The 24106-nt window shown below is 45.2% G+C and overlaps 1 protein-coding gene across 1 annotated transcript in view; it reads right to left on the reverse strand.

Annotated features, from left to right (window-relative positions):
• egfra (epidermal growth factor receptor a (erythroblastic leukemia viral (v-erb-b) oncogene homolog, avian)) overlaps positions 1-24106 on the reverse strand; it is a 34151-nt gene that overhangs the window by 2256 nt on the left and 7789 nt on the right. The window contains exons 2-27 of the mRNA XM_080838110.1: positions 11983-12134; positions 11566-11752; positions 10938-11069; positions 10669-10737; positions 10346-10464; positions 9818-9959; positions 8536-8652; positions 8249-8375; positions 7983-8056; positions 7756-7846; positions 7333-7532; positions 6837-6969; positions 6646-6736; positions 6222-6379; positions 6061-6102; positions 5704-5848; positions 5251-5373; positions 4955-5053; positions 3577-3762; positions 3070-3225; positions 2760-2835; positions 2512-2658; positions 2282-2379; positions 1830-1997; positions 531-572; positions 32-125 (exon numbers count right to left, since the gene is read on the reverse strand). Coding sequence (XP_080694236.1) covers positions 32-125; positions 531-572; positions 1830-1997; positions 2282-2379; positions 2512-2658; positions 2760-2835; positions 3070-3225; positions 3577-3762; positions 4955-5053; positions 5251-5373; positions 5704-5848; positions 6061-6102; positions 6222-6379; positions 6646-6736; positions 6837-6969; positions 7333-7532; positions 7756-7846; positions 7983-8056; positions 8249-8375; positions 8536-8652; positions 9818-9959; positions 10346-10464; positions 10669-10737; positions 10938-11069; positions 11566-11752; positions 11983-12134 — 3168 coding nt within the window. The remainder of the gene's footprint in view (positions 1-31; positions 126-530; positions 573-1829; positions 1998-2281; positions 2380-2511; positions 2659-2759; positions 2836-3069; positions 3226-3576; positions 3763-4954; positions 5054-5250; positions 5374-5703; positions 5849-6060; positions 6103-6221; positions 6380-6645; positions 6737-6836; positions 6970-7332; positions 7533-7755; positions 7847-7982; positions 8057-8248; positions 8376-8535; positions 8653-9817; positions 9960-10345; positions 10465-10668; positions 10738-10937; positions 11070-11565; positions 11753-11982; positions 12135-24106) is intronic.

Raw genomic sequence — 24106 nt, forward strand, 5'->3', positions numbered from 1 at the left:
ATTGAATTGAATTTAATTCAGTGACACTTGCCTGGAGCCGGCTGGAAGTCTCCATCCAGGAATCGGTCGGTGGGGTCGGGGATGTAACGCAACACCAGGCTGTTCTCCCTGGCTGGCAAGGCATGCTGCAGGAAATCAGACAAGGTGACTAAGGCGCTCAAATGCGTCATCTGAAAACTCGTGTTGTTAATATGCAAACATGCATGACCAGAATGTTACACTGAAACCACATTGTGCAAGACGTGCAAATGATTTACGTGTCACTTCAGAGCGGCACTGAATCTCCAGACACACCTATTATTAAAAAGCAGTCTTTGTATGTGAGTGTATGTTAAAGTGGTTAATGTCTTCCTCTTGAATCACAGGCTGTCTATGCACCTTGAGTGCCTTAAAGCTAGTATCACCAACCCTTGTGACGAAAGAGTGGAGAATCTTCCTGTTTCTGAATGAGATCAACATGACTGCATACCACTACGGGCAGGTCCCTGTGGGGTGGATAGTCTCTGACAGTGCTGTCATGGTCCACTTACCCCATTCCTGTTGTGGCACGTCTCAATGCTGCTGTTCAGGCTCTGTGACAAGAGAGACAGGTAAAGTCATGTTCACGGACCCTTTGCCTTTGCATGTCAGTGCACTCTATGCACAACCCAGCTCAGAGCAAAATACACTTCATGTCAGCGGGAGTAAACAACACTCATAGCTACATTTCACACCGCCCAAGAGGAATTTTCAGGGCGGGTTATTTACTGTAACGCACTGCAAGAAATCATACCAGACAGTTCCCAAGACACAGTGGAGTACAAGAAAAAACACTCCCCATGAAATTAAAGACATAAATAAATGAACATTAAAAAATGCATATGATTTTGAGGTTGTTAAAAGTGTGGGCACAACACCTTGTATTGTTTATAATGGCATGCAATACCAGTCATATGTGTGTGTGTATGTTCAAAACACAGTCCGCACCCTAAATAACCTCTTTCCTCAAAGGCAGCAGCACCAGCTCCCAACCTTTCCTCCAAACAAGACAGCACGGCGCTTCCAGAAGTGAGTTAAACAAGCTGAAAAGGCCGCCATCTGTCAGAGGCTCTCCAGCCTTAAATGGCCATATCCCAGTGACAGCGTTATATCATTTGGCCCTCTTTTTACTTCGAGCCGCGGCGCTGTTTCTGCCAAGAACGAGAGAACGACAGAAAAAAAAAGAAAAATCCTAGGCCTGTGAAGGCAATCAAAGTTGAAAGGCAGCAGAGTTCTCCTGCGCTCAGCAGTGGGCAGGGAGCCAGGCGGAGAGGGGAGAGGACTCACAGCCCTCTGAACCCTTTCACAGACACGCGTGCTTCTCTCCCATCAAAACAGCTATTAATCAGGGGCACCTGGGAGGAAGCGTGGGCGTCAGCTGGAACCAACGCAGAGAGAAGAGTGGAACCTTTTTATTTTTTCGGAACATCACATCAAATCACAACAGGAAGTGGGCAACTACTGAGGCCAGGATGAGGGGAAGCCAGGTATTGCGATCCACACCTCGGTGAAGGTGCTCTCCTTCTCTACCGATATGTCACTGAGTCTGCAGGAGAGCCCTCTGGACTCCATATGCTGTGCTCTTCTAAAGTGGCCATTTTAATACTAAATAACGTCACATTATTCAAATGTCTGCAATGCCTTCCCAAACCCAACATCTTATCACCTTTCTGGTGATGCCTGGGTGTTATGCATGCAGAGAGTGGATGCAGGGGATAGAGAGTAATGGAGATCAAATATCATGCTTGTCTGTGGTGGTTTGCCATGCTGCCTAAAGGTGTGTCCCTCTGGCCTTAGCTGGGCTAACTCACCACAGAGTGCAGGAGCTGGGTGCGGGAGGTGCAGGGGCTGCTGAAGAAGCCGCGGTTGGGCACCAGGTACTCGTCAGCGTCCACCGCGTCCTCCATGTCCACTCCGCTGATCAGGCTGCGGTAGTACTTGCCATCGTTGGGACTGGGCAGATGCATCCGATCATCCCCCTGGATGAAAAAACAAAACCAAAAGCAAACTCGTGTCATGCGTGGGGTTGGAGAGGAAATGTAATTTACAGTTAGTGTTGGGCAGAGGTCATGGGCAACAAGAATTACTACAGCTCAGACTCATTAATTACACTTCCTTGACATCAGGAATGTTATGAAGATCATAAAAGGGTAAAGGTTATGCGTTGTTAAGAGAGTCGTGTTCAAGGAAGTGGGTCATAACGTTCATGTTCATTTGGACCGGCGTGACAACAGTGAGGCGTGCGGCCCCGCGGAACCCTCACCTGAATGACCAGGTAGCGCGAGGGGTCCCGGGCCATCTTGGTGAACTCGGCGATGAGCTCCCTGAATCGCGGCCTGCTGTCGGCATCAATCATCCAGCCTGTTGAGGAAGAGAGAAGACGGATAGGCGTGATGAACGGCGTGAGATGAGAGAGCGGGAGAGGGGGCAAGGGCAAGGCCACCGTAACTCATATGGGAGCCTCCGGAGGAGGAGGGACTCTGCGTCTCTCACATTTCACCATGATCATGTAGACATCAATGGTGCAGATGGGGGGCTGGGGTAACCTCTCGCCCTTCTCCAGCACTCCCGCAATCTCACTGGCCGGTATGCCGTCATAGGGCTTCGTCCCGAATGTCATAAGCTCCCACACTGTCACACCTGCGGAAACAGTGATAGCGGTATTGTAAACATTACTAATTGAATGCCACTCGGATGTTTGAACTGGGATTAAGATGATTAGGGATTTAATGGTTGCCTACCGTAGCTCCAAACGTCACTCTGGTGAGTGTAGGTCCTATGAAGTATGGACTCAAGAGCCATCCATTTTATGGGAACCTATAGATAAACAGACCATTTTCACAAGTGTATTGGGTGAGGTGTATGGAAATCATGATTAAGACAGGAGATATAAAGTCAATTCCATTTGTAATAATACAGGGATGATGCATAATTGGTTCTCTAAATGATGCATTTTTGGTCTCCTAAAACCATATGCAATCTTTAAAAACTGAAATGCTCAAATACAACTGAATCTCCTCGGCTCCTTAAAACCACAAACTAAAGACAAACCTTTCCTCCATCTGCACGGTACTCTTTCTCATCTGCGTTAAGGAGCTTGGCCAGGCCGAAGTCTGTGATCTTGACATGCTGTGGAGTCTTCACCAAGACATTCCTGGCTGCCAAGTCACGGTGAACCAAGTGACGATCCTCAAGATAGTTCATTCCCTGCAGTGGACAGACAAGGCCAGACGTGACCGCGTGCAACCTCAGGTTAGTGTTAGTCTCCGGGCGCCAGCATTAAGCATCATCAGGAACCGTTAGGCAGGGGAACGCATGACACACAGAGGCAGGAGGATTTACTGACTGATGTCATTTCTGACTTGACTGCTGCCTGTCCACACATGAGCTTGTCTATACTAGACTAGAGTATCACATCTACAGCAGCTTGGCTTGTTGTTTTTAAACACAAATGATTTTCTCTGTGTGCGAGGTGAAACACTTGACTCCCTGGAGTCCCTGCCAGCTAAATAACGTCAGCACGAAGGTGTGAATTTGATTTGTTTGACAGATTTTTACCTTGGCGATCTGCACGCACCAGTTGAGCAGGTACTGGGAGCCGATGTTGTCCTTGTGCTCCTTGACGTAGTCCAGCAGGCATCCGTAGGGCATGAGCTGGGTGATGAGCTGCACCGTGGAGGTCAGGCAGATGCCCAGCAGCCGGCACACGTGGGGGTGCTCCACGCTGGCCATCACGTACGCCTCCTATGTGTACCCACACCACCGACCGCACACAACACACGCACACACACGCACATGCACACACACACACACACACAGCCACAGCCACACACACACACACACACACACACATGCACACACACCACCGACCGCACACAACACACGCACACACATGCACACACACACCAACACACACACACACACATGCACACAAACACAGCCACACACACACACACACACACACACACACACACACACACACACACACACACAAACAATGCCATTGGGAAGAATTATGGTTACAACAGATTCTTTCATGCAAATGCTGAACCTTATTGCAATGTAGTTATTATGTACCAATGATAGCAAGATCCTGGCATAGTGGATTTAAGCAAACCAGGGGAGGACATAGAGAGTATAGCGTGACACACATAAAAACAAACCTCCTCTGCATATTTACTCATCGGTTTCCTATCAAATGCTGTTTTGTCACATGAGACAGGGGTGTTTACATGTGCTCGTTGTCTTAAAAGAAGTACAAACTAAATGTCTACAGAAACAGGGCTTTAATTAAACTGAATTTGTTTGATTTTCCCCTGTTTTCTATTTTTGTTTTTAAGACGAAGAGGAAACACTCCTCATCTTGCCCCGTAGGAACGCATTCCACCTAAGTGACCTCAAGATTACAGCGTGAACTCATCCGCTCGGTTCCAATAGCTACGAAATTCTCTGGAGCAGTAAAATATGTCGGGCGCTTTGGACAGCGGATATTGCGGTGGCTTGTTTTCCGGGCCTCGTTGACCCTGCTTTCATGAGTCCCCAGCTGCTGCGTGCTGGAGCCCCTCCGTGATGGAGAGCACAGTCCAGACCCTACTGCTCAACCACAGCCATCTCTCACAACACAGAGGGGGGGCAACGTGCCCCACACTCAACGCTTCACCAGACCACGGTTCATTCCCACAAGCATCCTAATCATGTGTAGGATCCAGTGTCCCTGTGTAACACATCAGTTTGCCTCAGGCCATGCCTATGTGATGTTATCCAGCAGTGTTACCAGGTACAGAAATGCATCATTTCTATATAATGATGTATTTTACTGTATACACTGTACTGTAATTGAAAAAAAATGTAACTTTGGTAAATGTGTTAAACTTTGGACCGGTCAATTTGATAGCTTTGTGTCAAAAAAGTTGTTCTGTTCTTTTAGAAAACTCACATCCAAGATCTCCTTGTTGGCCTTGTGGGAAGTGGCCTCTCGTAAGACTTTGATGGCAACCGGAATCTTCACGCCCTCCCCTTCAGGAACCCACAGACCCTGCAAAGATAAACGACTCTTTGGACAAACTGCGCACACCATAATAGTCTTTTGGCTCATAATCCAATAACAGCCACCCATAATACAGTAGTTCTGTCACTTTTTCCGTCAATTCATGTCGCCAACTTGAGTGGAGAGAATACGCTGCACAACAGACAAAAGATGCTTAGAAACATCATGCTTGGAAGTCTACTGACCTTATACACAGTACCAAAAGCTCCTGACCCAAGCACTTTGATCTTCTTGAACTCAGTCTCTTTGAGGATTCGCAGCAAAGCCTGGTTGGGCGTCTCTCCACTAGGTGTCAGGGGCTCCACCAACTGAAAAGACAAAGTTGAACCTGTATCTTAACCATGAGCAATTAGTGATGGTGTGCCTAGTAAGAGACAGAAGGTAGGCAATCAAACCAGCTCAATCCAGCCAAACATCTCAGAACTACAAGCACATGTTCCATACAGAAGAGTTTGCTCCTTTTAACCATATCTTACTGTGCAGAACTATGATGCCAAAAGACCCGCTCATCAATTTAGATACATTTATCTTTATTTATACAGCACTGTATGTTTATCTTATATTATTTATGCAGTGCCATTAACAATTTACATTGCCTCAAGGAAAGCACAACAAACTTCAGTGCGAATGTTTCCCACCTCTCTCTCCTGCAGGAGTCGGCGGAGTGTTCTCTTCCTCTTGATGTGGCGCCTGCGCAGAACCACAAACACCGCCAGTGCCAGAATGACAGACGCCAGCAAGCCACCAACCACCCCGGCGGCCACCATCGACAGGCTGGAATGGCTGAAAAATCACCCAGAACGGCTTTGTGAATTCTCTTTGTACTTCATACTACTGCAGAATTATCTCCTCAATACAGTGGCATCGTGCCTCAATGGGTATTTGATCTGCAGGGTTCAAACCCTGGTCATTTTGTGAACAATTTAGAAATCTGTAGTATCTATCTACCCAAAGAAACCAGTAGCTCTGTAAATGTAAATATAAGAATCCCTTACATTCTGTAGTCTTTGCAGTCTTTCAGCTCTGGTCCTGTACATCTGAGAAATAAGCAACATATTTAGATAAAATAATCGGTGAGATGAAGTCAAAGGGTCCGACATTTTTAGAAATGTTGCATTTGGCATCTAACGCGCTTATGTGAGCAGGTTAAGTATACCCTTGGGTGCAGTTATTGTGGCATGGCTGACACACCCCTTCTGTGTCAGCGTATTTCCAAATGCTGGAGCCATCTTCTGTGGGCACACCACGAGGGCACCGCTGGACACAGTGAATGCCGTCTTTAAAGTTGGCACATTCCATACACTGGTCAGTACCCTGAAAGACATCAAATCCATCTGGTGTCACATCAAAACCAATATTTCACAAAGACATATATTTGAGATTGAGACACCAACATGACCAACATTATTTTACATAGTGGAGTTCATTTTACTGTATTTAATCGCTGGTTGCCATACTGACATATATTCTATACATACTGTATACTCAGACACACAGATGTAAGTTGCGAAGTGTTGCTAATAAAATACCAGGGCATAGTCTGTCAGAAGCTCAGTATGCATACTGCACTGTGTACTCACGGCTCCAGTGCAGGTCAGGGTCCCGTTCAGAGGCCTACACTCCGAGTCACACTGCAAACAAGTCCTGTTCACCTCAGATTCCCGTGGTTCTCTGTGAAAAATATTTCAGAAAGCAATTTTTTATTCCCACAGTTTTTACACAGAGAGGCCTTCATTCCCCCCCCCCCCATGGATGACCCCCAGTCACTCACCCCTCCAGCAGGTTGCATGAGGCATCGCAGTGGCCGTCACGGATCACGTGCAGGCAGGAGAAGCACATGTCCGGCCCTGGACCCCAGCAGCCCTCGGCCGTGCACATCTCGTCACACACGCTGTTCTCTGCGACTAAGAGGACAAGAAAAGGACTTGTCAGGTTTGCTAGGTGCACTGAGCTCCGCTTGTCTCCTGTCAGACAAGGCAGACTGTGATGCAAAGACAAAGTGACATGGTGGATGCCAATTTCAACAGTCAATGTCCAGTTACAGCCCAAATGCTGTGTCATATTACCAAAACACCGGAAATGGTAACATGACACCACCACATTATTGGATGCCAACTGTCATGATGGGTAACTTCATATACTGTATCTTCCGTAACATGTTTATGACATTCTTATGTCAGTCTTATGACAGACAGTTAAAGTGTCACCCTGTGTGATGAAGAGAAGTATAGTCTAAGTTCTGGAGAAACAGGTTAAGGTGTTTTTACCACATATCGCCGGCCTTTTGTTGTCTGTTATTTTGACTTTCTGCGAGTCCAGGTCGAACAGACGCCTCCAGTGCTGTGTGCTAGTGTAGCAGAGGTTAGTGTTCCTCATGATGATCACCTCACCGTCGCTGATCTCACTCAGGGAGTGCAGGCCCAGGTGAGTTATCTTGGTGTTGATGACAGCGAAACTCACCACCCCCCTGTTCACAAGGGACAGTTGGTTTCAGGACTTCTGGTTTTCATGGACATGATGGTGCTACTAAAATAATTAAATGCTACAGGCTACTTAACTGATATTAGTGCTGTTTGTCTAATTGGAGGAAGTTTTGAAACACTTCATGACACTATGTCAGCAAGGGCAGAATATACAGTGTGGCCTGGCATTTCCATTCTGCTACAGTCAATCTTTTAAGGGTGACTTACTGTTTCTTTGTTCGCCCGCGGATCACCTTCAGGTTTTTAAAGGCACTTAAGGAGGTCATACTATCGGGCCAATCCTGGATCAACAAGTACCCTTCAGACAAAATCAATGAGGAGACAGTTACAAGATATTGCCATGTCATGAATTTTAGCTTCTTAGAGATCATATCATATTAAAAGCCTAAATCATCAATGCCGGTATATCATATCGTTTGGGAAAATTAGCTTACCAGTGATTTCTCTAACTGACTCAAACATGCTAAGCTTGGCAGGATCCAACTTTGGTGTATTTGTATGTGGGTCTCTGAAAATCACAATGAATTATATTTAGGAACACAACACTTTGATACATCTATTCTATACACTTCTAAAATGTATGGGACAAATCAAAGTGATTGGTTTAAATCTAGGTTTCAGACATACTCCATCAAATCAAAAACATGAGTGGCAATGTTGAGACATGACCCTAACCAAGCCATGTGCCTCACAGACTCACCCGTAAATTGTGGTGTGGATTATTGCCACATCTCCATTTATTTTGGTGCAGTTTTGAAAGGAGTCAATGTTGCTGGCATTAATCGACAAGATGTCTTTCAGCGCTCCCATTCCGAGGCCATGGCAAACTACAGACACGTGTAAACAATTCCAATTTTAGGAAACATCTTCTCTCTAATTAGGATTAAGATGGCCGCCTCCCATCCCTTCCCATAATCTAGGCTCCTACTCTTGGAGATGACATGAGATGAAGAAGACACTCATAAAGTGGATGCCATGAGCTTTTACCTTTGGGACACAAGCCGTCACAGGGCTTGCACTTCCTAGCGCCTCCTTCATCTGCCTCGTAGTGTGTGGAACTGCATGTTCGCACACAGGCTCCATGGTCCGTCACTACATAGTTATCTGTAGATGGTATCGAACTGATTAGGTATTAATCATTAAAGTAACAGTATGGAGTTTGGTTCTAAAACTAGCCAACTAACTGCCTAAAAGGCATGTAGAAGCCTTGCAAACACCAACATCAGCAAAGTGGGCACTGATAAAAGCATAGTAGTATGCAAACTGGTGTCTTCTGGGAGATGTAGTTGCTAGTGACATGCTGTGAGCGTTTTCTATATTTTCGCAGGGGGTTTCTGACCTGGACCACAGGACTACAGAGCGCATAGCCTTGACTGCTAGGGGGAACAACAGGTGTGTTTGTGTTTCCTTCACATGACAATGCACCATCTAAATTCATTTAAACATGATTTCCTATAAAAACTCACCTCAAAAACTGGCAAATTGCTGCACACTATTGCTCTAACAAAATCACAGCATGAGCATACGAGTGAAGCCTTCAAAATCACTTGCACAAGCAGTTACGCAATCACTCTCTATTCAGTACAATGGTACAATCTGATTATTTGTCATTGTATGCAATTCATTTAACCCAATTCTGCATCTAACATCTACCAGACATCTAACGGTAAGTGCATCTTTCAACATGTATTCGAATAACAAGTAGGATAAGGAACATAGTCCTTAAGGCAACTGAAAACCATGTGGGACTGGTGGAAGAAATCAGAGGTTGCAAAACATGTTCTGTGGTTGTCTGGTGGCAGGGTTCCAAAATACCTCTGTCTATCACTGGTTGGCCATCCATGTAAGAAATTCAAAGCATGACCTGTGACTGAAGCAAGGTTTTGAGATCTCAGTGTGTTTGAGAGATATGCTCTTGAATTAACTTGCATGCGCACAACCTGTAACTCAATCATTCTCCTGGCCTTGTTCACACTGATTACTTTTTAACCGGGATGACCAGACACTGATCAATGAACACCTGGCACCTCCTTGCACCTGGCACCTCTTTGACCGAAGGTGCCAGAGGTGACCTGGCAAGCAACAATGTGAGAGCATTGGAGCATTTGACTGAATCCTAAAGGCAAAAGTCTACAGCACAGCATGACAAATTGTAGTTTGAAACATTCCTGAACATGGGAGTGAGAGATAAAATGAATAGGAATAAAATGAAAAGGAATATTTCAAAAGCGCCTTCCTAGGTTCTCTTTCTAGGCTGACAATTCCTTACGTGGGCATTTTTTCACGCAGGTGGCTCCGAAGCTGTACTTCCCGTTCGGGTTGGGGACCAGCTGGTGCAGATTAATGTCGTAGATGAGCGGGCTGGGGCAGTCATCCTTGCACGTCCCCTCATCTGAGAAATGTCTGCAAGCCTGCAGGGAAGACAACCGGGGAGCAGCTAGCTTAGTCGTAGAGCTGTAGCCATCTTTTACCTCTGTGCTTTAACTTCTACTCATCAAAACCCAATTGCAGAGTATAGTCTGTGACGCCATACTTTACTGGCATCTAAAGTTACATGGTGTGTTTCTACATTAAACATTAAAGGACAGGTCCAAATGATCCTGCCCGGCCAGCATGCACGCATCATTTCAGCAGTGGAGACACTGAAAAATCGGAGAGATATAAGAGCACATAAGATTTTTCCACAAGCATGCTAAAAATGGCGCTAATTAAAGAGGCACTCGCACAAACAGCTGTTTCAGATTAATGCTTGGAGACGAACGGGTGATCCAGCTCTGGGGCTGGCTGGGAGGCTCACCAGGCAGTCGGTGGGTCGGGGTCCAACGCAGCCCGCGGCGCAGTACTCATTACAGCAGTCATTGGGCCTGGGCCCCTTACAGCGGCCTGAGCACTGCTCCGCACAAATCACCTTGGTTACTGCAGGAGAGTAAAAAAAGCAGAAAGGAAAGGATATGGTGAAGACTGATGTTCACTTGTGGTTGATGAGCTGAAGTCGGCAAGGGCAATGTGACGAGTATTTTCCTTTTTTTAATAAATAACAGATTGAAACAACAAGCAGTCGTTTCACAATATCTCCCCACGGGATGCTGTCACACTTTAGGCGATGTTAAAATCACTTACAGATCTGGCAGTTTTGTGGACCAGGAGCCCAGCAAGATCCATTGTGGCAGCCTGGATCACACTTCTTACCTACGAGTAAAACAAATAAATGTTATGTATCTTAAAGTCAATGGGTACCTATTTCTTGGCCGTAAGTAGTTCGGCATGAAGTAAGCCATTGATATCCTCAATTAAATTAAATGAACTGAATACAATAATGAATGAATTTCTTTTAAACTTGAAAAGCTGTCTAAAGCTGCAATTTACATCATAGGTATATGAACACTCACAGTATTTGTCATTCCTCGGAGCTGGGTACTCCATACTGGGATTGCTCTTCATGTTAACAATGTCTGCCCACTGTATCGTGTCCACATAGCAGAGATAGTTGTGGGAGAACTTCACACCTCCCTTGATAATTTCTGTGAATGTGAAAACAAACACCGAAAGTCTGAGTGGTAATCCCTTATTTCCTAATTTTCCACACACATCTGTGAGGATCAGGAAAGACAAAGCATGTCACTGTAACCTGACACACACAGACACACACACACACATACAGACATATTTGCTTCATTACACTCTGCACCAGACCACTTCTCACTAGGCGTCTGACGCCTAACACTGACGGCGCCAAGGGAAGAAGCATAGCGATGCTGATGAACAGCTTAAAACTCATCAAAACTCAGAATGCCAGTTTTTGATTATAGCGAGTGCCATTAAATCTTCAGGCAGACACTGCATACCCATCATTCTATTGCATTCAGTTTATTATTTGGATTTAACAAAGACCCATCAAGAGGGGAACAAAAATATTTATGATTATGATGTTGTTTGAAGATTCAGTATACTGTAAGTTAAGTGAAACTATGTCATGACAAGCAGTGAGGTGTCAGTGTTGGAAGGGCTCTCTTTAACCTGTGAGGTTTCTTAGGCGCAGCTCCCTTGTTCCTGTGCCGGCGGTCTTGTTATAGTTGGACAGCACTGCCAGAGCATACATGCCATTGTAGAGGGTATGGCCTCTGATGATACGCAGGTTATCAAGCGGTATCCTGCTAGCCTCGTTGACGGCAATCAGAACATAGCCTCCCACCTCCTGAATATTCTGTGAAAAAGAACATTCAAGAGGTGAATTAAATCAGAGAAGTAACATTACAAATTAAGTTAATTTGTAATGTTGCTAACATACATTTATTGTTAACATCTTTCACACTTACTATATATTAACATTACATTTGCACTGCACATGGCTACAATGGATACACACAGTGTTCCTGGGCTTCAACACTTACTGTATAAATGCAGAAAGTATTTAGTGGTTGAGTGGCATCTCACCTTTAGGAAGGACAGGTCATGCTTGTCCGTGGTGTACGTGATTTCCAAGTTCTCCAGGACTACGGTGCAGTTGCTATACATCTTCACCAGGTTTTGGTAGTGATCTTCCGTTGTGCCCAACAGCGTCAGTTTGTTGTTGGAGCCTTGGCATACTACATGGGGAAAAATGGAGGACTTGTCAGTGTGTACATTCAAAGCTTTCACGAAAACTAAATTAGAGGATTTCAAATGTTTTGTCTATTTTTCACACAGAGTGTGTGCACATTGCATTGATTCATGCCGGTTTGAAACGGCATGAAAAATGTCTGTTCATCCCCTTCAACAATTAACTTTCAGCAATTTACTAACTTGTTTTTGCTGTCGCTAAAAACCCTGGAAAACACCCACTCCACGTCAAACATAACAGTGAATGCAAACCAGGATCAACAGTCACTGAAGCTCACAAAATGGCATGCATTTGTTTTAACTAGTCATCAGTTCAGTGGAAAGAGCCTGTTTGGAGCCAAGATAAATAGAGCTCATACTCAGTCAGACTACACGGATACATGAACCTGAATGCGGCACCACTGACGGGAAAACCCCCTGTTCCGATTCGACCCAGAATGGCTTCTGAGAATCCCAACGTTTGTGTGGTTATGACTCTGCAAATAACTGTTCCTATAAAACGTCGAACACAATCCAGCACAAGAAAAAAATCTGGAATGAGGAATTTGAGGTACGGGTAGAATATCTTCATGCATCTAAAGACAAAAGAAAAGAGAGAGGTCTGCCCTGGGGAGGTGTCAGCTTGATCTGAGCGTGTTTCTAAGCCTTTATGGATTCAAAGTGTGTGCACCTCTGCTCTCCAAATCTCCTATTTTGTTGTATTGGGTATGTTCATTTTGTTTATTCTGGTATGCTTTGGCAATACAGAAAGCCTGCCTTCTGCCTATTTATTTCTGGATAAACAAATGTAAAAAAAAAAAAATGCAAGTAAGAAAGGCAAATTAAATAAAAGGCATAGTATCTCACAGTGATGATTTGGTAGACATCAAATACAACTAGAGCTTAGAGCAATCCCATAGAACAAGTTTCCATCTACATCAAAGGCCACTTTTCCGAATAACACAATAGTTTGTGTTGATAAGTTTCATAAAATAACCTTTGATGGCTCAGAATAAATTGATATATCAGCATAAGACAAACAAAAGACAATCCTAGGCTTTCTGTTGACAGCAAACAAATCCCAACCCTCCCGCAACAGGTCCACCATTGTTCCCCAGGTCCTCTGTCAGTGTTGTGGAACAATGAAGCTACTTCAGAGGTACAACGCACAGGCCAGAACTATACAAGCTCTTCATTAAGTAACATCATGTTTTAAAAGCTTTAGCATCAAGACAAAGACGCACGTTCGCAGCGGAAAGGCAAAATGAGACGTTTGTTTGTAGGGGGTTAATTGGGTATCCGCAGACCTTTTCTTCTCCAACAGATCCACAGAAATTGTCAAGATTAACAACAGTCATGTTGACCTGATGCTGTGTAGAGTCCCCTTTACTGTAAAATCAAATGCCTGAGACTAAGTCGTGAAATGATGAACACCCAGAGGATAAACACCTACAAGATGTTTGTTCCTCATAATCAACCAAATGAGATGAACATCTGTAGAAAATATTGTAAATGGCAAGTGTGATGGTCTTGGGTTCCAAATAATTTTGTTCAGCTGAAATGGCAGCCTGGACTTTTCATCTGCTGGTGGTGGCAGGGAACCAGTCCACATCCTGACTCCCACCTGTGCTCAGTTCTCTGGATTTCTATTTCACTTCATTCATTACCTTGGACAAGACCACAGAGTTTGTAGGTGGAAGGAAACAACATCTGCCAATCTCTCTCTTTCTTTCTTTTCATTTCCCTCTCTCTCTCTCTCTCTCTCTCTCCCTTCCACTCCTCATTAATCTCAGCCTGTAGTGACTGGCGTGTAAATGCACCTTGTCCAGAAGCCAGGTACTGGAGACAAGCTACAGGGCCGGGCTGCCCATTTTAATTAGCACACAGGCTGAGATTTAATTAACTCCACTCAGCTGCTGCACCGCCACACAGACGCAAAAACAAACAATTAATAAAAGAAACTATGTTATAACTAGGCCTCCAAAAACTAGCGGGAGCATTGCAATCGTGTTTTTTAGTTTAATAATGACGTCCCGGGGGGTTCAATCATAAGTGGCATTTACTACCCAAGTCCTGAGCCAAGGCTCTCTGGTGTGTGTTTACAATAGGCTGCCACTGTTACACAGCATTGTCTACCATGCAAGCGGCCTCTAGCGCTCTGATGAATATGAATTCATAAACACTTCTATTGAGCACTAGTTATTCATTTCCTGTTTCTCCCTGAACTACGGGAACAAAGGTACGGCAGCAGAGTAAAGTCCCTCAAGCAAGTCTCAAGGCTGGCAAGGGTTGGTCTGCAGTTAGTAGTACAGGATCAGACAAGCAAGAAAGAAAGTCAGTTGTGGTGCATACTGTTACTGGGAAGCAGAGACAGAAATATGAAAAGATAGCATGCAAGTGCAGTTTAATTAGATGCCAATACTCAGAATGATATGGAGTGCCTGGGGAAAGGTTTGAACATTAACTGTGTGTAATAGATAAAATCCTAACAGTAGATAAGGGCATATAAGGACCTTTCTGTATAGCACCCACAAAATAATGATATAGAAAATGGGAAGAAATTGAGAACAAACCATAGATGGACCATAATGTCCTATGAAACGTACACACACACACACACACACACACACACACACACACACACACACACACACACACACACACACACACACACACACACACACACACACACACACACACACACACACACACACACACACACACACACACACACACACACACACACACACACACACACACACACACACATATCTATGGCTGCTTATCCAGTTGGCATGCCACTTGAGAGATGAGGTCAGCATGATTCCAGTGCCAGACGTCCTCATCTAAACACATGCATACAGTAATAAAAGCCCCACTAAATGGTGCACTTCCTCCAGATGTCCTGACAACAGGACGGGCAGGTTGCCAGGGTGACACAGGTAAGGGCTGGACCGCACTACCCTCTCAGAGTGCAGCTCTCTCTCTCTCTCTCTCTCTCTCTCTCTCTCTCTCTCTCTCTCTCTCTCTCTCTCTCTCTCTCTCTCTCTCTCTCTCTCTCTCTCTCCATCTGTGATGTAATAACAAGCGTGAGACAATAGTAGGTATCTGCCCTCGGGCAACAGGTGTACAGAACATTCCCTCCCATGAGCGTGTAGCAATGTTTGTGTGAACGCGTGGTGCCTCTCAAGAGGCTTCTGAAAGGAGGGCGTGTGGAGATTGATCACTGGAGGTTAGCAGCTTTATCCCGGGACAAAAGGGCGCTGGCTGCCGAGAGAAAAGGAGGACACTGGGTGTTTTGCTCTGCGGTCAGATTTTCTCTCCTCGATGTTTACATGTGTGGGCTGCATGAGAGCACGTTCTGGAAACGGGCGTGTGAGCGAAAAATTGGTGTCTCAAGGCAATACTTGAACATTGCAGATTCTAACCAAGTAAAGAGAAGGTGTTGTACTTGGCAGGGGGGTTCAGTTAAACCTGTTGAGGGCATGGATGCATCACTGAAGCCTGCCCACTGTGCTGACATTATGGAGATGGGTGACAGGACGCACCAGGCCACGTCTGGCCTCTTCCCCTCCTTAAATACCTGCAATGAAATTAGGCTACAGCCAGAGTGGATTGATCTGGTTAGTGGAAAATGTATCCATGATAAGAAGGAAGCGGTGTTCGTAATTGATTTTTTTGTTATTTATTTTTCCCCTCTCCACAATAAAATAGAATTACATTGCATAAGCAAGCCATTTCCTTTTCCAAAAAATCAATGTCATATGAATGTCCATATTAAGCCTTCCGTCAGGAGGTGAACAAGTGCCCAGTTCCGTTTGCCGTACATACAGAAAAGGCATCACAGCTGGTGAGTTTCCTAATTGACGTAACACACAACACAAATAATGTTTTATGGCACAAGTAGACCAAACAGATGTTTGTTTTGTTTGTTTTTTGCAAATCAGTTGCCTGGCTCTTACATTTTGGATTCAGAACAAAGTCTGGATGCTGCTCAGTGTGTGCTTGAGCTCAGTTTTCCAGAGCATCACAGCAAATCTCAAAGGCCCGCTATCAGCTAGCGAGGAAAATAAAGAGTTTCCTCAATTCTTCCTGTGCATTCAGCCCACGCTTCCCTCTCCCGCTAAGTCCAAACAGTCGAAAGGTGGGACGGGCAGACACACTGTACATCCTTCGGCATTGTTTCAAGCGAAGCGCAGCCCGGCTTGCACAAGATAAATATGCACAAAGAAAGTGGAGAAGCAGTTATGAGATTCTGGGCTTCAAGGCAACAAGATGAATGAGATTGAATTCAATCCACTCTTGCTCTTGTCATGCTGAATTTTCAAATCACTTCCTCCTCTGTGTGGGAGAATCTATGGGACCACTGGGAGAATGTCTCAGGGTTCATCAAATGGGGGGGGGGGGGGAGGGGTGAGGGGTGAGGGGTGAGGGGGGGCAGGGTGAAGGAGAGGAGGATGTCCTCTCTCCTCGGCATGGCCCCCTCTGACATTGCAGGAAGTTCCTGGTATGGGGCCCCGGTCAAAGAGCTTCGGTACAAAGCCAGATGCGGACAGGCTCTGGGGAGGACTGGCGGGGGCTTCAGGAGGACTGGCGGGGCTTCAGGAGGACTGGGGGTGGGAGGAAGCCACATCTTTTGGGGCAGGCCAGATGCCGAGGCGATCCAGTGGCCCTCCTCAAGGCTAATTTAATCTCCAACTGAAGGAAGCACTTGAGGAAGCCTTGATAAAAAACTTTTAATCCTCTCTTCCCTTCCCTGTATAGTTTACAGGGATCATCATTTCATAAAAAGCATAATAAATCCTGCCTGCTTTGGCTGACTAATCTAGGGAGGTGTAAGTGGAAAACCACGCTATGCGATTGTAAAGAAACTTGACCACATTTCACAATTCCCATCCATCCATACTGGCTATGATAGAGACCTTGGGAGTGTTTGGCACACCTTATGACACAGTTCACAGTGAAATACCTGTCTTGCTAAAACAGTTCTAAGGACATTTTCATCACCAGCCCATTGCAGCTGCCTACACGCAAACACTATAATAAATGGCCAACATTTTTTTTTTTTTTTAAAGAACTTAAAACATTGCAGTGTGCCTTTTATATTTTACTTTCCTTTGTATCATCATGACTATTTAATTTCCGTTCCGATATCAAGGCTCTCCCTTTCAGCTTTTAAAGAATATCCACACTAATGAGCTTTTTTCATCAATGGAAGGTAATGGTGGGTAGACAGTGGAGCTCCTTGTTGGAGTTATTTCCCTGAAAGGAGAGGAATGAACATGGGGTCAAAATGGGCATGTTTCTCTCCTTGTGGAAAACCTCGGGCCTTTCCATCAGCAGGTTGCTGCAGACACTCAATATTGCAGTTTGGCTTTGTTTATTCAGAGCCTTAAGAGGAATGTTGGTTAAAAGAGCCACGCAAACACTGCCCGTAAGGCTAAAGTTAGCACAGCAGCCTGTTACTGCTAACATTTCCTAGTGGGCAGTTGGTTTGTTTCTCCCCTGAACTCTGGCAGTGGAAGGATGTTGATTCCGTGTTATATTCAGCATTCAGAGGCTTCCAGATGCACACAGACTTGCTATAACACAAGCTATGGCCATGTTCTCATGTAAGAGTGAATACAAAGGCCTCACAGCATGAACGGGTTCAATTACACTTTCGCATGAAAATGTTCCTCTTTGAATCCAGATAGACTAACTCTTTCTTCATTATACCAAGATAGTATAATTAGGGCATTCAGTTAATTGAATAAGAGTGTTGTGTGTCTTGAGGAACAGCACTACAGCAGTTCAGTAATTCAGCTAACAACGGTGGTTTTCTCAGAGGAGTACATGAACAGATCATTGATACTAGCTCAGTTTGGGCAGGAAATATTATCTGGCCAAAAGATAAACCAGCACTCTTGTTCAGAAGGAGGTGAACCCCTTCGTTCCCCTGATAGAATTTTCAAGCGCCAACTACTCCATTAGTAAAAACTGAACACAGCCTGATAGCCAGTCACTTGGAAAACACAGAAGACGATGGCATATGAAGGTGGACATGTTGGAGTGTATTTCTTGACTGTGAAAAGGTCATCTTTCACACACTGACAACAGGTGTGAGGAACTGTTGCTAGGTTGCTATCAGGTGCTATACCCTGTTTTTCTTCGGTAGATTTATGCTGGCATCATGCCACAGCTGTCGAAGTGAAAGGTTATTCTCAGATCCCTGAAGGAATACCTGTGCCTCACATACTCTTCCCTGAGCTGTTGGGGCTGGGATTAGATTAAGACGGCAAGCTTTAGAAACTCAATGTCAGAAAAAGAAATATCCCATGTCACTGCATATGTCACTTGGGAAGTGGTTAGGAATCCCCCTGGTTGGCTCAAGAAGACCAGAGTGGTGTGAGAGAGAGACACGGACTAAGAGAGAGAAGGAGAGCCTTTGACTATGCTCTTTTTCCCATCAGATGTGTAAACTTGAGTATGCTTCAAAGTGAAGTCATCGCCATGAGTGGTCCGGTGTTTGGCACCTCCTGACACTAATCAGCATGTTCCCACAGCAGATTTCCTCATGTTGTGGAGTGAGCGGCTGGTTGCTCATCGAGAGGTGCTGAGCGGGTAGGTGGTAGAGACAGACACGGAGCGCCAGCTAAACTCCATCTCACAGGAAGAGGGTCCCTTGTGCCTCCCCCCCCCCCCCCCCCCCCCCCCCCCCACACACACGTACACCAGTTCTGTTCTGCTCATTCCTGGAAATCTGTCATTGCATAGAGCAGACCATTCTTAACATTGCTTAAGAAAAATAACACACTGCCGCTTCAAAAATTCGTTGACAAATTCTTTGACATGCACATACTGTATGTAAAATAAAAATAAATACATATATTTTTACAGAACAGCAATGTCTCAGGCTTCAAAGGACTACCACTCACTCCAACTGCCAACAGCCCGGCGCACAACACCACTTCATCATTCACACAGGAAAGAGGAGAGTCTGCCTGGGGAGCGAGAGAGCAAGCGAGCTAGTGAATGAAAGAGTGGGTGGTTGAGACAGAGAGAGTGAGGGACAGAGAAAGAGAGAGAGAGAGAAAGAGAGAATGAGTGGGTAGGGCAGGCAAACTGCTGTCTCCTTTTCCCGTTTAAGACATCCTCCTTACTATGCAATAAAAAAATGGTGCACCGCAGTCTGAAAAACCCACACATTTCACACATGATTCCAGGCGGGAATACTAAGCAGCTGGATCTGGGAATCCCCTATTGGCCTGCGCTTTCCCAACCCTTACCCTGTTTCAGACCCTCAGAGGATAAACAGACGAACAACATTTGTCCCTACCATCTAGGCATGCTTTCATACAGTTTGTATGGCAACTCAGTCTTTACAATTGACGTCCTGTAGGTAAAACCTTTAAAAAGACGCATAGTGTGCCTCTGCATGGAGGTTTCTCTATATGAAGGCAAGGGTTAAAGGGCTCTGAGTCTGTGGCATCAGTGGTCTAAAATAGAAAAACAGGATCCAGATGACTGTGCTCCAGACTCAGCCATCTTTAAATGAGCTCAGGGAAGGTAAGGCTCAGTGGAGGGCTGGGGTTTCAGTCCGTAGGCTGTTTCAGTTAGTCAACTGTTACTCACCGTTACCCTCTGTTTTACGCATTACTACACAGCAGAGCTCGCTCTGGGCCCAGTGATGAATAGTTTCCCCCTCCAGCACACACACTGGCACACACGCACTCACACACACACAGACACACACACTCACACGTACACGCACGCACACACACGGACAGTCATACACACACACAGGTTTAGAAACACACGGGCACACATACAAAGAGTAACAGACACACACCAACATACACCCACATGCACACTCTCACACACACACACACACACACACACACACACACACACACACACACACACACACACACACACACACACACACACACACACACACACACACACACACACACACAAAGACACACAAACAAACACAGAATGAAGATCTTCATTCAACACAACATCCAAAAATGGTGGCAAGGTTTCCTTCAGCCTCATATTTGCTCACACTGCGACCAATCCCCATTTCCACAGTGCAAAGCTGTGGGCCTGTGCAGCCTGTCGAGACTCGTGCATGACACATCAAATCGCAATGCCTAAAATGCAACTACGGGGCCAAGACCTCGGGTCTGGAAGCGAGTAGCAGGGCTTTGCGTAGTCATGCTAAGAAAATTCCAAGTGGGAAAAAGCAAGCTGAAAAGCAAACGTTTCTGGTGCCTGTGACTTCACGAACCCAATCAGAATGTTTAGGTTTCTTGTGTGAAAATGGATGTAAAAGGAAATCAAAGCCCAGACTGGTGTTTGCGGTGCTTGTTGTGCTTGAGGGAGGAGAGTCATCCTTTCCACAGACAAGAAGACCCAGAGCGCGGCAGCCAGCACACCCAGAAACAATGGCTGTGCTTGTTTGAAGTTATCAGCACATCCGAAGCCAGTTGTTTTAAAGCCGCCCCCTCGGCAGACTCACAAAAGGCCTTCTTGCCGTCTGTCTCACATCTCTCATCTGGGTTTGAGAGAAAGAGAAGGGGGGGGGGGGGGGGGGGGGGGGTGTATGGGTGTAGTTCCATAGAAATGTCTTGGCACCGAATCAAGCTCTGAAATATGACCAGCTATGCTGAGACTTAAAGATATTCCCAGAGGGTGTCTGTTTGCAGGCCAAAATTGTATTTAAAATACATATAACTACTGGGAAAAACATTAACATAGCAGGACTTTGTAACCGTGGTCACCACTGTAGATATGTGAGCCACTACGACAGGCACTGCTAATGGGCTGAAATACCCCAAAGTGCTGCTGGCAGTGAACTAAGAGCATGCTGCTTTGGGCGCGTTGTACTGTCTGCTGATGGAAGTGCTGTCTTGTTCTGACCTTATAGGCAAAACACTTTTCACATCAGGACTGTTGTGAGTTTTCGAGCCTCTGGACCTGCACAAACATGTAGGAATAATTGTGTTGAATTAAAGCTGCTTTGGATATGGACAGTGAATGAAGTCAGGTCTCAAGAAAGTCTCAAGTTTCTCCATGTAAACTGCAATGTATTAATAATAATAATCATAATTAATTTTATTTTAAACGCACTTGGCACCGAATCAAGCTCTGAAAATGGCCTGTAGTCCATGACTGTCTTTTTTAGCCAGAGAAAGCCGTCTTTTGTGATATGTCTTTGTAAACACAGACGAACTGCATCATACAATACATTTCAGTTTCTTTCAGCTGCACCGCAGCTTCTTTAAACATGTTACATCATTTCAAACGAGTACATCTCTCTTCAGAAGAGAGTGTTACATCTGGGTTAAACACAGCAGGCTGCCCCGGCATCAACACTTTAACAGGTTCACTCGCCGGCCCCCACAACCCAAACAACACGACCAAACAGTTTTCACAAATGCCGTCGTTCGGTGACATCAACATTGTTCCTAGGAACAGATGTTGCTCTCCCCGCACAGCTGCCTTGCCATTTCCTGTGACGACGACCCTTTGCATCTCCACCGTCCTGGCCCGCAGAGTTTAAAGAGCAACCGAGCCAACAGCAGCCTGAGGGCCTTTGGTCCAAAACCCAGAGCATGAGAGAGAGAGAGAGAGAGAGAGAGAGAGAGAGAGAGAGAGAGAGAGAGAGATGAGAGAAAAAAAGAGAGCGCAAGAGAGGTGCTGCAGGTCATGCGTTTTTTTGGCCGTCCACACAGCTGCACGGAGTGCCGGATGTTACGTGAAGAGATTGTTTCCTGCACACAAGTGGGGAGCACGGCAACATGCGAGAGCTGAACATTCTCATCACGGTCAACCCACAGGCCAGCTGAGGAGAGAGAGTGTGAGAGAGAGAGTGAGAGAGAGAGAGAGAAAGAAAAAGGGAGAGAGAAATTGCTTCAGAAGTCAGCTGGAGGTGAGACATGAAACAGGCAGGTGACTCCCAGGCAAGTGTCTGACCACACGCCACCACTAAGTGCAGTTCCTCTAGCCTATCATTATTCCCCTGTTTGTCCTTTGTGGAATGGACCAGGAGCCGTGTGCTTGTCTCTGTCCTCTCTCTGCTGGAGGAAGAGTGCTCTTTATCTGTTAAACTGCATGGATATGTTTTGGTCAATTGGTGCTGGGACAGTAACAGCAACCGCAACACCCCTCCCCTCTCCCCCTGGGATTCTTCAGGCAGTGTCAGAATCCGTACCCATGCAGACAGCCACACTCACATTCCGGGCATTGCTCTGGTCCGTCTCTATGTAAACCGTCTGACTTGCACAGCCGACCTCTGACCCTGGATCCATTTAAGCCTGGCCCAATCACCCACTGATACACAGGGACGGGTGATTACAAGGCAAAAGATAATCACGTCTCAATGCTGAAACAAGGGCTTCGATATTAAAATCTCAGAAGCTCCGGATTGCAGTCATCTATGTGAGAAGCTTTGCTTCAGTGGGTAAAATAACTAATCCTGCGTAGGAGTTAATCTAGCAAGCTGGACTCTTTTCAGATTCATACGCAAGGAATATTTCAACCAAAGCTGTCCTCAATTCCGCACAAAAGCATTGAAACATTCTGAAACAAGGGAATATCAGTTATTACTTTAAACCTTCCAATGCAGTTGTGTCAGTTTGGACAAATTTTATATTTTGATATGTTGTACCATTGATAATTGATCATTCATTCATCTCTGAAAATCAACCATATTGTATTTGTAAGTTCATATACAAAATTAAATCTCTGTTAAAACTATGACCTATACAGTGTAACTCAAGCAAGTAAATCCGTACGGTTACAACGGACCAGAGGCAGCATTGCTGTTGAGCTTCAGACAATACAGACTGATCCTGGCTTGGACATGAGAGGATAACCTCACCACCTGATTATATTTCAGCACGACTTTCACTGAAAACTGTTCTCGTGTTTCTTTCTGGGGAATGGTGGCGTAAAAATGAAGGTATTATATGTTTGTAATTTTAGGTAATTAAGTCATAATTATTGTAATTATGTGTCGCAGTTGTGCGCTGCTTTTGGTCACAGTTACAATCACAGCCCCCTCATTATAGGGGAACTACACTGTTGCGTGCACTGAATAATATTAAGTAATGATTAATAAAAGGACATTTATACTTTGTCTTTCCAAGTGGGGAAGAAAATATCAGTGATAGGGTTAGGATTAGGATTAGGATTTGGATACACATACAGAATATGTGCTGTTCCACACACCAATCACTTTGTGTGCGCTTAATGGTGAAATAACAATGTGTGAAGGGTGCCGTAATGTAAAGAGTTTCAAATGAGTTACTTTTTATGTATTGAATGTGAAAGTATGCTTTAGTCCCTTTGCACTAAAGAGAAAGTGGAGAGACACAAGGTGTCGTTGACCGTTTCCCCTCCAAGTATCTGAAACACAATCCCTTCTTGGGTGGGTGCCACCATTCAATTGTTAACTTTTCATCCATGGGTCATGCTCTGGTTAGTTCTGGTTAAAAGACCTGACTGAGAATCACAAACACATTTTAGTAATGATTTAATAGAAACTCAACTGCATAAGCTACACTGTTCAAAAGGGCCAAAGGTAAAGCAAAGACAAAAAGACAAAACACTGCAGAGAAGGCTTCTGCTATTCTAATTGAAGGCTCAATATGCATAGGAAGTGGTAACCAGATCAAGAGAGAAACTGTTCCGTGACTCAAGGAGGATGTTATGTGTTTGTCTATTAGACGCACTAATTGAGTGAGCTTCATTAGTCAGTCGTGATTAATAACTGAGTCGACGAAATAAGCCCTCTTCATTATCTCGCGGAAGTCTCTCGAATAATCCACACTGCTGGTTCTCATTATCTGCGAGGGAGAGGGAGCTGTGATTCAACTTCCTTTGGCAAGAGAGAAAATGAAGCCGCCCCCTCCTGGGGACCTGAACCTGAGCACACAGACGGCCTTTGACGAAAGGGCCGTGAGTGAGGGCAGGATTTCGCATTCTATGC

The sequence above is a fragment of the Sprattus sprattus genome (genome assembly GCF_963457725.1).
Source record: "Sprattus sprattus genome assembly, chromosome: 4".
NCBI lineage: Eukaryota > Metazoa > Chordata > Actinopteri > Clupeiformes > Clupeidae > Sprattus > Sprattus sprattus.